Source organism: Bombyx mori, chromosome 11 (assembly GCF_030269925.1).
Source record: "Bombyx mori chromosome 11, ASM3026992v2".
Lineage (NCBI taxonomy): Eukaryota > Metazoa > Arthropoda > Insecta > Lepidoptera > Bombycidae > Bombyx > Bombyx mori.
In genome coordinates, this window is record NC_085117.1 from 5,373,201 (window position 1) to 5,387,986 (window position 14,786).

General features: G+C 37.9%; 1 protein-coding gene across 4 annotated transcripts in view; it reads left to right on the top strand.

Annotated features, from left to right (window-relative positions):
- Cdc25 (cell division cycle 25) overlaps positions 1-14,464 on the top strand; it is a 42,031-nt gene extending 27,567 nt beyond the window's left edge. Inside the window, exons 1-7 of one of the 4 annotated variants that reach the window (XM_021346663.3) lie at positions 6,675-6,953; positions 7,578-7,704; positions 7,938-8,550; positions 8,901-9,753; positions 10,602-10,753; positions 11,449-11,630; positions 12,500-14,464. In XM_021346663.3, the coding sequence (XP_021202338.1) occupies positions 7,661-7,704; positions 7,938-8,550; positions 8,901-9,753; positions 10,602-10,753; positions 11,449-11,630; positions 12,500-12,746 (2,091 nt within the window). In that variant the 5' untranslated portion in view covers positions 6,675-6,953; positions 7,578-7,660 and the 3' untranslated portion in view covers positions 12,747-14,464. 4 annotated transcript variants of the gene reach the window in all.
- Positions 14,465-14,786: the final 322 nt, after the last annotated feature.

Genomic DNA, 14,786 nt, shown 5'->3' on the forward strand with positions numbered 1-14,786 from the left:
CTAATTTAAAGTTGAAATACCTGAAAAAAAATCTATTTTAACGAATCTAGCTGTAGGATTGAAATGATTTTAATAGACCTAGCAATATATTTTTTTCGTGCATCGAATATGGTTATTGCCTGTCATTTATGTATAAAGCAGTTATTGTCCCTTAGTCACGTTTGCCTTTCAAGCGTCGATATAATTAATCATCATCATCATAGTCGGTTGCTCTTGGCAGAGCAGTCGTGGTCGTGTGGAATTCTTGTTTATTAAGGCCTTGACAGATGTTTTCCATAGTGTGCGAACTAAGGCTTGACGCACGCACTCGTTAAGTGGGGTTTCAGTGAGGTCTTTCACCTGATCAGTCCAGCGCATGGGGATTCGTCCACGAGATCTCTTACCATTGACCCTACCCTGAATATATAATTGATACGTGAAGCAAAACTTTGTATCCCTTTTTACGAAAATTGCGCGGAAGGAGGAGCATGAAATTTCCCACACTTATAGAGAATATAGAGAGCAAGTGCAGAATGATAATATTTTTTTTTTAATTATGCATTAATAATATATTAAATCAATTAAAAAAAACATTACACACACTACCATGTATTTGACGCACACACACATATATAAATATATACTCTTTTATTGTCAAACTTTTATTTATTGTTTAAAGTGTGTGGTCAAATTGCGAATAGATTGTGTAATGTCTTTAATATTATTTGTCTATAGTGTAGTTTTGGCGAAATCTCTGATTATAGAAGTATCTTTTATAATTTCAATTAATTATAGTCGAATTTCGACTTTTGGGGGACCACTAGTTATATTAATTAGAAGCTCTATTATAAATAGTGAAAATTCAACTATCGTATCAATACAGTATATAATTACACATATCCAGTTTCTTTTTTTCCTATCTATTCTTCGTTCTACCTTTACTTCGAGGGGTCATTCTAGATGAGCCCGAGCGAGTAGGTGAGCTCACGGGCTCAACCTGAGAGAATTTGCTAACACGAGCCCTAGCAAGAGCAGTGCTTCTCAGAATCTATCACCGGATCGGAACCGCGACCCTCTGAGAAGATAGGATCAGTTGACTGTGTCTATGGGTGTTTGGCATCGGAGTCAACCAAAGCACCTATTTCTGGCGTGAAGCAGTAATGCGTTTTGGTTTGAAGGGTGGGGCAGCCGTTGTAACTATATTTGAAACCTTAGAACCTATATCTCAAGGCGGGTGGCCCATTTACGTTGTAGATGTCTATGGGCTCCAGTAACCACTTAACACCAAGTGGGCTGTGAGCTCGTCCACCCATCTAAGCAATAAAAAAAAACAGGGCACGTTAATACTCACGATGAAACCTTTAAAATTCGGATCTAGGCGATTTGCTTTACTCTATGTCTTTGTATTCCAAATATATGTTATATTATTGTGTTATTCAATTGATAATACAAGGAAAATTATGAACGTTGTTAACAATGCGGATATATACATATAAATGGAGTACTTCAGAATGAATAAACTATAAATGACTTAATTGCGTTTTCTGTTATATGTATAGATAAGAAAACAAACAAATTTAAAAGCCTTAATCTTTTTCAAATTAATATTTTAAACAGCATTAATATTATATATATTAAACAAATCTGAACTTTATTTTTAACTCTATGACAGACTTCAACTCAGTGACACTGAAGAAAAATCATTTTTAAAAACTAAAGAGTTTTAAATAATAAAGGTTTTTCTTTACTTAAATACCTGTATGTATTACAAAATAATTATTATAAATATATAAATTTTTTTTTCTTAACCTTATCCCACTATGGGGTCGGCACAGCTAATTTTTCTTTTCCATTCTCTTCTATCAGCCATCATCTCAACACTCACTCCTCTCTCTCATATCGTCATTCACACACTCCATCCATGTCTTCTTCGGTCGACCTCTTCCCCCTCTACCTTGCACTACCATTTCCGTACATCTCCATTAATACGTAAAGCAAAAACTTTGTACCCCTATTTACGAAAATTGGGCGGACGGAGTAGTAAGAAATTTCCCACACTTATAGAGACTATAGAGAAGGAGTGCAGAATGTTAATATTTTTTTTAAATTATGCATAAAAAATACAATAAATCAATTAAAAAAACCATAACCCACACTACCGTGTATTTGACATACACACGCACGCATGCATACTATTTGTTTATTGTCAAACTTTTCTTATTGCTTATAGTCAGTCTGTGGTCAAATTGAGAGTAGATTAAATGTTGTTTGTCTTTATTAATATTCGCCTAAAGCGTACATAATCTTGGCGAACTCTGTGATTATAGAATTAGACAATAGAATCATAATAGTGTACAAACTTAAAATTTCAATTAAATAAAGTCGAATTTCGACTACGGGGGACCACTAGTTATAAATATTGCCTCAACTTGTATATTATATAATTTTCTTATTAACATTTAACATAGCTGGAATAGCCCCTTAAGCTACCAGCGCATATGTAGAAGGACAACAATGCCAAACCACTGCCAGCACCTTTTGGTACGAAATGGTACTAAAACTAATATTATAACTGTCCATGGCAATCCAAATTCGGTGCCTTAATCGAATCGATAGGTATTTTACATAAAATCATCATCATCTCAGCCTGTCCACTGTCCACTGCTGAGCATAGGCCTCTTCAAGTGATGTCCAATGCGGTCCGGTGCCACCTGCATCCAACGTAACCCAGCGGTTCTCACCAGGTCTTTGGTCCGTCTTGTAGGTGGCCGTCCCACACTGCGCTTACGTGTACGTGGTCTCCACTCGAGGATCCTTCTGCCCCATCAGCTATCCGATCTTCGCGCTATATGGCCTGCCCACTGGCACGTCAGCTTGCTAATCCTACGGGCTATGTCAGCAACTTTGGTTCTTCTACGGATCTCCTCATTACATTAAACAAATAAATAAAATCACAATATATTAAAATTCCAAGAATTCGAGCGCGAACCGTCGATAGATCGACTCTATATTAGCGCGTGTAAAGATATTTTTTTTATGATTGAAGTATTACTGGTGGCCCGGAGGCCTTTCCAGTTTCACGAGGACAGGGCGTATATAGTGCGGAGCGTCGAAATACCGAATATTGCGCAGTTTGGTATTAGGTGCAACGTTTTTAATAAGTTAATAACATTAATAAATAGCTGTTGCAATTTATTTTGTTGTGAATTTTTTATGGTAAAATTGTCTATAAGGTACTTTTTTTCTTCTAAAAATCCATAAGCCATTTCTACAAAATAAGCTCAGCACTAAAATGGTTTAATATTAAATCTAGACAGTTTCTTTTTAAGCAGACATCTTCATTTTAACAACACAAAAACCTCTACAAGCGTTTTGCATAAACTCATTCCACCGATCAACGAATTTCCCACTTTACATCGTCGATATTAAAAGCTTTCCTTTGTACTCTCCCTATTCACTCAGCGAAAGCTTAAAGGCGTGAAGCTCGAGTCCTCCCCGGAGCCAAGCCAGTCATCCCTTGCGTGAACCGAAAAAAAAAATTAACCCCCGGCTCGAAACGATAAGCAAAGTTGCAACGGCCAATGCTCCCGATGGAGGGTAGTTCACAATGGATTCGGTTGTGGACGCGCTCATAAGCGAAGCGGGTATCGCAACGAGCGGTTTTTAAATAATAGTGGTCCCCCTGTAGTCGAAATTCGACTATAATTAATTGAAATTATAAGTTTGTACACTATTATGATTCTTTTGTCAAATATTTATTATACTTCTATAATCACAGATTTCGCCAAGATTACACTACAGACAAATAATATTAAAGACAAACAATATTAATCTATTCTTAATTACAACATTCTTAAGACCACAGACTTTAAGCAATAACAAAATTTTTAACAATAAAGAAAGAGTGTATTTGTATATGTGAGTCGTCTATTATCAAAGGTGGCAATCTGTGCATTTGGACAAAAAAAATTTATTGATATGTCAATACAGATTGATTTGAATATAATCGTCTCCCTCAAAGAATACGGTTCAAAACCTGCATTAAATAAAGGTTAATACTTAACCTGTTATTTATCTAAGATGTCGTTCAGAAGAGTTTTGTGACTGCCAATAGAATACAAAGTCAATAATTCGTTTTTCTGATTTACCAATAATTGTCCAAAAGTCACATTGCCGGCTTTGATAATAGTCGACTCATGTGTTGAGTCAAAGACATGGTAGTGTGTGTAATGTTTTATTTTATCGTTAGCAACGTCGTCAAGTTTGAGCCTCGTAAGCTCACCTACAAACTCGGCTAATCTAGAAAAACTCCTCGAGGTTACTAGAATAGGTAGGAAACAACAAAAACGTAAATTTGCTATCCCTATGCTACGTTTCGCCAGAAGGACAAACGAAAAAACTACATACAAACAAACAAACGTTCACATTTCTAACATTAGCACGTATTTATAAATGCTTGTCTGCCTGGTGGCGCCCGCTGCCCGCTCCGCCGCGACAATGTGCGCGCGACCTTACAATCTGCACCGTCTCCAGATAACGTAACCGACACAGAATAACCGTTGCGATTACGTAACGATCAACAATGACAGTGTCAAAGACAGTTAGGCAGGGTTACGTTTGACAGATGTCTGAATCTCACTAGCGAAATTTTCAAGATAAGCTTTGTTTAAGTAATAAATAAGTGAGAACAAATCTCGCATGGTCACCCCGCCCTAAATTAGGATTCCCCGTGTTATGAATACCAGAGACTGACATACATACTTATACATATACGCTTCAAAATTTCTCCAGTGCAGTCTCCAATGCCTTTTTTCCCTACCTGTTGCTGGGCTGGCTGTTTCGGCCAGGACCGTGAAACGCGATACTTTAAGACAAATATTTTTTTCTGTATGGAAACTAGCGACATCTTGTAGCGGATGCCCCGAAACTTATATGTTGTTAAAGTTCAGGCATTTAAATTATTGTACAACTTAACACAGAAAATAAAAAATAAAAAATTATACGAGTCTTTATTTGCCATAGACAAATTGATTAAATTTTATCAATTTTTGGTTTCTGAAAGTTTACAAAATCGTTCATTAAAAATAAAAAGGATAGGTAATATGTTACTGCCATCTATAGGAGCATTGCGAAACTAATCAAAGCGCAGCCATCTATTGGCTGATGCCTGTAAACATTTCTGTTGAGTGCTTGATTTGTTTGAAAACTAATTTATGTGTATTATATATGATTTCTGCTATGCGTGGACGGGAAGGCGAGCTCACGGGCTCAGCCTGAGAGAATTTGCTAACACCGGTCGTAGGACACTCCTTCACAGAATCTACCACCGGACTAATACCGCGACACACTGAGAAAATCCGGCGAGAAACTCAATAGGTTGTTCTCCGGTACTGATGTTACCGTTACTGATGTTATATGTGATTGCTGGAGCCCATATACATCTACAACGTAAACACGCAACCCACCTTGTGATATAAGTTCTAAGGTTTCAAGTATAGTTACAACGGCTGCCCCGTCCTTCAAACCGAAACGCACTACTGCTTCACGGCAGATATAGGCAGGGTGGTGGTACCTACCCATGCGGACTCACAAAAAGTCCTACCACCAGTAATTACGCAAATTATAATTTTGCCTACGATGTTATTCCTTCACCATGGAAGTCAATCGTGAACATTTGTTGAGTACGTATTTCATTAGAAAAATTGTTTTTATTATGTTAATATTTATTCTTAGAAACTAAAATTTAATATTTTTAGTATTTAGTTCGGCTTCTCGAGCCGTTTACACGAACAAAACTACTTTAAAACTTTAATGCAGTGTTTCCCAGCCTTTTTTGTGCCATGCCCCACTGTAACAATTCTAAAATTTTTATGCCCCACCTACATAAGTTTTAATATTAATGAATCGATTTGTTCACTCAAGCAACACAAATGATAGGTTTTAGGAAGAAATCAAAACGTATTATACGTTTTGAATTCTGAAAAAACTGAAATTCAAACTCAAAATAATTTTAATACAGATTTTCTATATTAATTTAGTGCGATTGCCCCCGTTAATTAACAAATTGTCTCCTTGTGCGGCGTGGGCTCCACGTTGGGAAACACCGGCTTAATCTTTCTCATAGGTTTCAAGCAATTATTCATATGTCAAAATTTGAAAACATTGATAATTAACTTAAGCAATGTATAATGTTACAGAGCATTTTATTACGCTCGTCAGCTCGTCCGTCTTCAAAGATTCAAGCACAATGCATATGTATTATTATCTGTTGATTTTAATAATACTTTACCGGTAACGGCTCTACTGATTACGAATGCACCTCCCTAAATCAATTCAGAATATATTTGAATTATGTATATTGATGATCTAACCGATTTTTGACGATAGAGAACAGATGTCTTTTTACACCAAAGTTCATCTCATTAAACTGCGGCTACTATCTAAGAAGATCTGAATCTAAATATTTTCCAACGTAAATATTGTAAAAGTCTGTAAAGTACAACCATAATAAAGTTATAATTGTTATATTCATGTAAGATTATTGATAATACATTAATTTAAAGTGAAATGATAAATAATACATTTCTGATATTTACTCAACAATGCTTTAGAATTCTAAGTAAGCAATAAGGGAAATCAGAAAGCGTAAACAAAACGCCATCAGCTGTTTGACAAACAACACCTTTGCCCGTAGAAATTGACAGTTCAGAAAACTTACGAAAACCGCGCGAATTCCGCTATTTACAGATCTCTTAATTTCCTGTGATTAATACGATAGTTTGTTGTTTAATTATTGTGCTAAAATACAATGAAGTCTAGTTAGTGACCTGTGACACTAAATTGTTCACGTGTGAATTTATTTTCGTTCGCATAACCTGGTTATACGACATAAACCACGATGGGGGTTTTCCATGTTATTTCTACAGAAAGATATTGATTTACGTTAACAATGTGTCGCTTAGGGTTCATGAAAGGTTCGTGACCAGTTTTTTTACCATTCATATCGCATTTTAACCCTTTCTTTTCACCCTAAAGATACCGCTAAAAAGTATAATGAAATTTGATTCATAAGACGTCCAACTACGGTTTCATTCGAGTTCCATTTTATTACAACAGTTAATTTATCTGTTTTTTTGCTTTAAAAGCTTCAAAATGATTTATTATTTACCTATTCAGGTTCTTATACTTAGTAAAGTAGTATGTGAGGCAACATATCAACTAATCATTTTGAAATTTAATATAATACAACACAGTAATGATGACAGAAAGTTTGAATAAATTATTCATCTTAGAGCCAATTCACAGAATTTCATTTTCATCTTAGCTTAAAAGATAATTTAATGTTATTAAATCGGTATAATTTTACTTACCATACTTTACATATACACCTATAAAATACTATACATTAACATCATCAGGAAATTTATTAAATCTCAAATAATAGTTTCAATTACCAACAGGTCTTCATGATCTATGTGTCTATTATTAATAAAATATAAAATTAATGTTAACAATGTTTTGCTCATAACATCAAAATTGATAAACATGTAATTTTCTTTAAAAATAAACAAGTATTGTTTTATTTTGTTTCCGTCTAGTTCAGAGGATAACACTTGAAGATGAAGTAATAATATAGGCAGTAACTAGCTTCAAGTAGTAAGTCTACAAGGTGCATCCAATAATGAATATTCAAATTGATCTCTTCCAGTCAATCCCAGTAAGCAGGTTGCTAGTAAAAATATTATTTATATTATTTAGCATAGATATAGAAACTACTAACTAATCTTCTGAAATAGAGTCAAAATTTAGGGGAACATGTATTATTGAGTGTTGATGGATCCAAAACATGTAACACAAGAAATATAACTAAAAATAACTGAACAACATTTAACTGTCATGATGTAACTCCTACCTTCATATTTGCCTCCACCAATGATATGTTCTTTCTATTATTCCAGATTAATAACAGAAAACTTCAGGATAAATTCCGGTAACAACGCAACAAAACGTAAACAGGAAGAAGCATTCTCGCACAACTACAAAAAGAAGATGTACCCCCACTCGCTTAGCTTCGACCAAAGTCCTGGCCCCTCGAAGCGCAGGATCCTCTCAGACATACAAAACTCTATACTCAGCTCACCAATTAACTACAAACCTACTTCACCTCTGATAGAAAGATTAAAGTCACCAGAGACCAGAAACTCACCTCTAAAAACCATGACAAACTCACCAAAATCCCAGAGATTAACTCTCACTCCGAAAACTTCACAAGAAACACCAAAAATCAGACATACGCCAGTCACACCCAAAGTAAGATCACCGCTATCATATGAAATAGCTGAGAACATTCTGGATAGGCCTTCACCCCTTACTAGTCGGAGTCTGAGAGGCACATTAAAGATTAAAGAAGTATTAGAAGATAGATCTTGGTATAAACGATCCAACAAGGAGAACTGTGAGCCAATGATGGCAGAAACTTTCATGAAATTTGATAATGAAGAAGATGCGAGAGACTGTTCGTTTGGTGGAAGCTTCAATAACTCAGGGGAGACGAGTTGGGGTAATGCTAAGGTGAGGAGTATTTAAATAACTAATTGTCTCTTCCTGGTGTGCTGTACTACTTATTTTTTGTAACCAGATGTGCCCTTGCTTGTCTAGAATAGCCCCTTAAACTACCAATGATTTAGTAGGGAAAAAAGAATGTATCATCGATAGTTGATGCCCAATTTCTGCCATGAAGTTATTCTTTAAGTCCAACTGTCTCCATTTACATCTATGAACCCTAATAACTGCATACCACGAAGTCTGTTGTGAGCACGCCAAGCTTAACACTCACTCAACAAGCAAATAAAATATACTTATATCTATATCATATCTAAGCTATTAAAAGAAAAGAAATAATGTTTTCTTTGTATTTTCAGTTGGACTTCACCAATTTGCAGTCATCCTTCCAAACGGAAATAAAAGATACATTCGTACCTCAAAAAGATGCGGAACCAGTTGAGGAATTGGATATTTTACAAGATTTAGAACAAGAATTTGACTCTGATAATTTTGATACGTGCACGAAATACGAAATAATATCGACTGACAGTCCCGATATTATATCCAGAGGGCGGGTGTCCAGCGCCAGGAAGGTCACCGCCCGGAATTTTGTGTTCGGTGCTCCCCTAGCTGAAAACGAACCTTCCACATCCTTCAACCGTTCCAATTCAGCCAACAGAATGCTCAATTTTGACGACGAAGACTTCGAATTCACCTCACCGGCTTTAGGAAAGAGAGTATCAGTGAAGAAATCTTTAAAATTCACAGAAACTACGACAAATAATCCACTGAAACATGAGATAAGCGATTCTAGTGTTAGTACTAACGGCTCTCCCACTAAACTAAGGCTATACACATCCGAGTCCACCACCTCGATGGAGAGCGGCTTTGTTTCAGAACTAGAAGAACCGTTCCTCGAGATTGAAGAGTCCAACTCACCAAAGCTAGCTAATATCACTGATTTATTATCTGGACAGATAAAGAACAATATTGTTATGACAAAGAAAATTAATTTGAGCAGGAGTTTGAGTTTTAATCCAGAAAGAGCTTCTCTCTTTTCCATCAAAGAGAGTCCCGAAAAGCGATGTAGGATATTGGAGGAGAGCGAAACTGACTCTGCCTGTAAAAGAAGGAAGGAAGATTTAAACAACAGTGGAAAGATCCAGAGGCCCATATTACAAAGAGCTTTCTCTGAAAATAATGCGTCGATAATGTCTGCTTTAGCGAGATGTAAGTTATGAGTCATTTTGCCTGTAACTTTCTACGTATTTTTGTGCGAATGTTTTTGAAGGGTATAGATGGCACTTGTGTTATTTGTGAGGGCGCACGGGTAGGAATTACCGCTCTGTCTATGTCTATGCTAAAGTCTACAGGTTTCAGACACCATTTAAGACATGGTGTATCACGATCTTGTCCACTTACCTAAGCCAAAAAAAATCTATGATATCATTGAGATGTATGATACAGGAACTCATAGTTAATAGCCTGACCTTGTTAGGCTTGAACTTCAAGTCAGTGATACTGTCTACAGGACTATAACAAGGATACTGTCTATGGGAATATATTTAAAGTTTCTAACATTTCATGGTAGGCAGTGACTTGACTCTGCCCCTGGGATTGCAAAAGTCCATGGGCGACGGTAACTACTCACCATCAGGTGGGCCGTAAGCTCGTCTGCTGATGAGGGCAATAAAAAAAAAACAAAAAGATTGTTCAGTAGCTACTTTTTTTGTTGAATGCCATCCACCTTGATATAAAATTTCCAACTTCCTAAGTGAATGCGTATAGTATAATGGAAGCAGGAGACACAAGACTGCAGGCCCAGTGGCATTGCGCTTAATGTGGAGTGCATTGGTGCATCAGCCAGTCAGGACAAGTAATGCTCATTTGTGAGAACAAGTTGTGTACACACATACAATTTAGGGCAATATGTACCGACTTACAATATTTGAAAGCCATCACTCCAATTCATCAGGTGTCCTACAGCACAACCACAGCAAGCTATGAATCTGTGATTATTTACAAAAATAATAATATAATAGGATTTACTTATTAATTAATGTTTCTGTCATTTCCAGCTGCCATAGAACCAGATCTAATAGGAGATTTCAGTCAGCCATTTGCTCTGCCACTCATCAGCGGAGATCATTCAGATCTGAAGAGCATATCCTGTGATACGTTGGCTGAACTGATCCGAGGAGCTTACCAGAGCAGCATCAGCGATTACCAAGTGAGTATCCATATGTCTTCAAGGGGGGATTTGTAGTGGTCAGTCTATGATGCAATATCTTGTGGGTTATCTATTCTTAATTGAAACCTTCTGTTCCCGTCAATGTTACCCAGATGTTGCTCACCTTGAGGTAACTAATGGAAGATTACAGCACTAAATTTGAACAGAGCAATTTTTGTTCATCTTTTTAATAATTTCTGATTTTAAGCACAAAATATACCCTTTATCAACTGTTCTCTTCTGACATTGCTGTCATATTGTGTTTCTTACTGTGGTTGTTAACATTGAATCATATTAATTACCTATAGTGATGATTAATCTATATATTACATGAAGCAAAAACTTTGAACCCATTTTTACAAAAATTGCGCAGACGGAGGAGTATGAAATTTCTCACACTTATAGAGAATATAGAGAAAGAGTGCAGATTGCTAAATGCTTTTAAATTATACATAAAAAATACATTCAATCAATAAAAAAGATATGACACACATTTAAATACTCCTTTTGTTTATTGTTAAAGTCTGTGGTCATATTGAGAATAGATTAGATAAATATTGTTTGTCTATAGTGTAGTCTTGGCGAAATCTGTGACTATAGAAGTACAATAGTCTTTGACGATAAAACCATAATAATGTTCAAACTTATAATTTCAATTAATTGTATATTAAGATATATATTGTTGTGTGTCGCAGGTGATCGACTGCCGCTACCCGTATGAGTTCGCGGGCGGACACGTGGCCGGCGCACACAACCTGTTCACCCCCGCGCACATCCTCGCCCTCGTCCACGAGCCGCTGTCCCCGAGGAAATCCGACGGGAAGCGGAGCATCCTGGTCTTCCACTGCGAATTCTCATTGGAACGGGGACCTAAACTGTGAGTATAGGGTTATGAGACATCCAGTGCTACAATGACAAAATTCTCGATAATAATCCGTAATTACGGAGCCCATAGACATCTACAACGTAAATCCCACCACAGACCTTGAGATATAAGTCCAAAGGTTTCACAGTATGGTTACAACGGCTACCCCGCCCTTCAAATCGAAACGTATTACTGCTTCACGGCAGAAATAGGCAGGGTGGTGGTACCTACCAGCGTGGACTCAAAAGAGGTGCTAGGCCACCAATAAAATTTTTCATTCCTCCAAAAAAATCCTCATGTCTGAGGATCGTGACCATCTCCCATTACCTTCCCTGGATGATCTTTCGCTATCTTCCTCTGTTCTCGGCAGTGTGCATGGCATCATAGACTAGTATCCAGAGTGGTGCCAATTTGGTCGGACCAGCGCGTTGAATTACCACCACGAGATCTTTTGCCCGCAATCTTGCGAGTTACTATCAATTTTTCAAGATTGTCACTGCTCTTTCTGACAATGTGACCGAAGTCAAATATGCAGACGCAGACGGTTAATGTCTATATCTGTGGAGCATATCGACGCCTGAAAGGTAAACGTGATTAAGCGACAATGCGTGAACTTTACAGTAGACTAATTTAAAGTTGAAATACCTGAAATAAATCTATTTTAACGAATCTAGCTGTAGGATTTAAATGATTTTAATAGACCTAGAAATATATATTTTTTTTACGCATCGAATATGGCTATTGCCTATTATTTATGTACAAAGCAGCTATTATTGCTTAATCACGTTTGCCTTTCAAGCGTCGGTATGATCTGGAAGGCATGATGCCTTAGTTGCGGGAGGGTCGTGTGATGGAGAGAGTGAGGGTGTGTGCTGCGGCAGGTCCCGCTTCCTGCGCTCGTCGGACCGCGAGAGCAACAAGGAGCGCTACCCGGCGCTGCGCTTCCCCGAGGTGTACCTGCTGCACGAGGGCTACCGGCGCTTCTACCAGAAGTACCCCGAGCTGTGCTCCCCCACCGGCTACACGGCCATGCTCGACCCCAAGCACAGGCACCTGCTGAGGAAGCACCGCTCCGTCACCCAGCCCTCGTCCTCCGCGCACCACAGGAGGAACAGGCTGCTGCTCTGATGTCCGACCTCAAACACTTGTAAACTAATTTTGGTATGTTGCAATGCTAATTGGATCCTCGTCTACTGTGTACCCGCAGCAGATAAAACTCGAGGATGTTGAGGTCCGACCTCAATGAATTTGTGTTCTGGTATATTGCAATGCGGTTCGAGCTATGTAACCTGTTGTGTTCGAATAGAATAATTAATTGTATCACGTCTCATTTGGGGCAATATTACTGGACGTGATCTAAGATATGCTTAGGATCAGGGTCAACGGTGACCACTTATCGTCAGAAGAGTACTGAACCATTAACATAGTATAGTATTGACTTAATGCATTTATGAATAGAGACTGCGCGTGTTCAGGAACCTTACCTTGGGGATAATTCAAACAGTAAACTAATTGTTCGGCTTCGCGTTCACGCAGTTCCCTCGACCTCAAGCCGGTGTCTCACATGAGACGGACGACGGCCCCCGCGTCCCTGGAGGAGACCGCCTTCTCTTGCCAGGGGCGTTCGTTTAAATCCATTTAATGTCAATGACAAGAAAGACACCCAGACCCCCTAAGAAGGACAAGAAAGAGTGCGAACATATCTCTGTTTCTCTCGGTTCAACGATGACGTCGCTAACCGCTATGTGCAATTATCGTCGAAAGCGAAATTTTATAAGACGCAATTACTATTGGTGCTGTGAGCCCGCACGGGGGACCGCCGCGGGGCATGGGGTTGCGGGGGGGGGGACGTTCGGTGGGGGTCTGGAGGTCTCCGTCTCATCCGTCGTACTCTCAACACAGAAGACGACCGTTGGAAGACTTCGTCTCAAAGTGGTGACTGCGAACGCGTCGGAAGGTTCCGTCGAAACCACAATATTATTATGTATTGTACTAAATAAATATATGTTTAAGTAGTTTGTACATAAGAACTTTATCATGCCATATTATTTTTTAAGAATTAAGTTATTATTAGTACAAAAAGAGAGAGTTCGTAATTCGTTAAGTTCTTACACGAATTTTTTTGGTTTGTTTAGACTAAAAACTAAATTTGAATGCCATTTTAATTAAATTAGGGACAAAGTTATCTTGCAATTGTCACGTCGGTAAGAGGTTGGTGACGTCACGTCCATACACGGACACGGCCGGGGAGCGGCTGTCAAATGTCACATGTTGATGACAGTTGCCAGCGGTTGTCCCATGCTGATGACAGTTGCCAGCGGTTGTCACATCTTGATGACGGTTGCCAGCGGATGTCACATCTTGATGGCCGTTGCCAGCGGTTGTCACATGCTGATGACGGTTGCCAGCGGTTGTCGGACAGAGGCAGTGTTGTTCTGTCGACGAATCTCGAATCCTCACTGATCACTGCTATATATACATACATCAACTTTTATACGCTTATTACCTTAATGTGTAAATAAATGAGATTGATAAATATAAAATAATGGATTCTTCATAAAAAAAAGAAAGTAAGAAATATATTGTTTTGTCTCTGGTGATGCGTCAGTATGTCGCGTGGATGTCGCTCATCGTCGTTCGGACTGTCTGCCATCCGAAAAATTACATTTGCAACTGAATATCAAGAGGAGAGCGTTTCTCTATTAGTTCGCTCCGAAAGTTTCCTTAGTGTAAATAAATTATTCAATTTCAAATGTAGTTGTGACGACACACTTATCGCGTTTAAGTATGGATGTAATGTTTATAAGTTCATAAATAAAATTATATGAAAGAAAATTATATTAAAAGTGACTTTTATTTCCTGTTTTTTTTTTTTTTTTTGTGTTCGTGGACATGAAAATATAATAAATTTTCGAAAGGATGACGTCAGTGGCATAAAGAAAGTGCTGCCGTTGCCTTAAGAAAAAATGTCACCTGTGACATGGCGGGACCGCTTCCGTCAATGTCACCCGATTTGATAACTTCTACTTCTACGAACCATAGACCTATATAGTAGGGACACGACATATTGTTCTATACGTACAATTGCTTATATAAATAGCACCCATTTTGAAGGCACATACATAAACATATATCTATCTCGTTCTTACTCAGCACTTTAACTCGCAG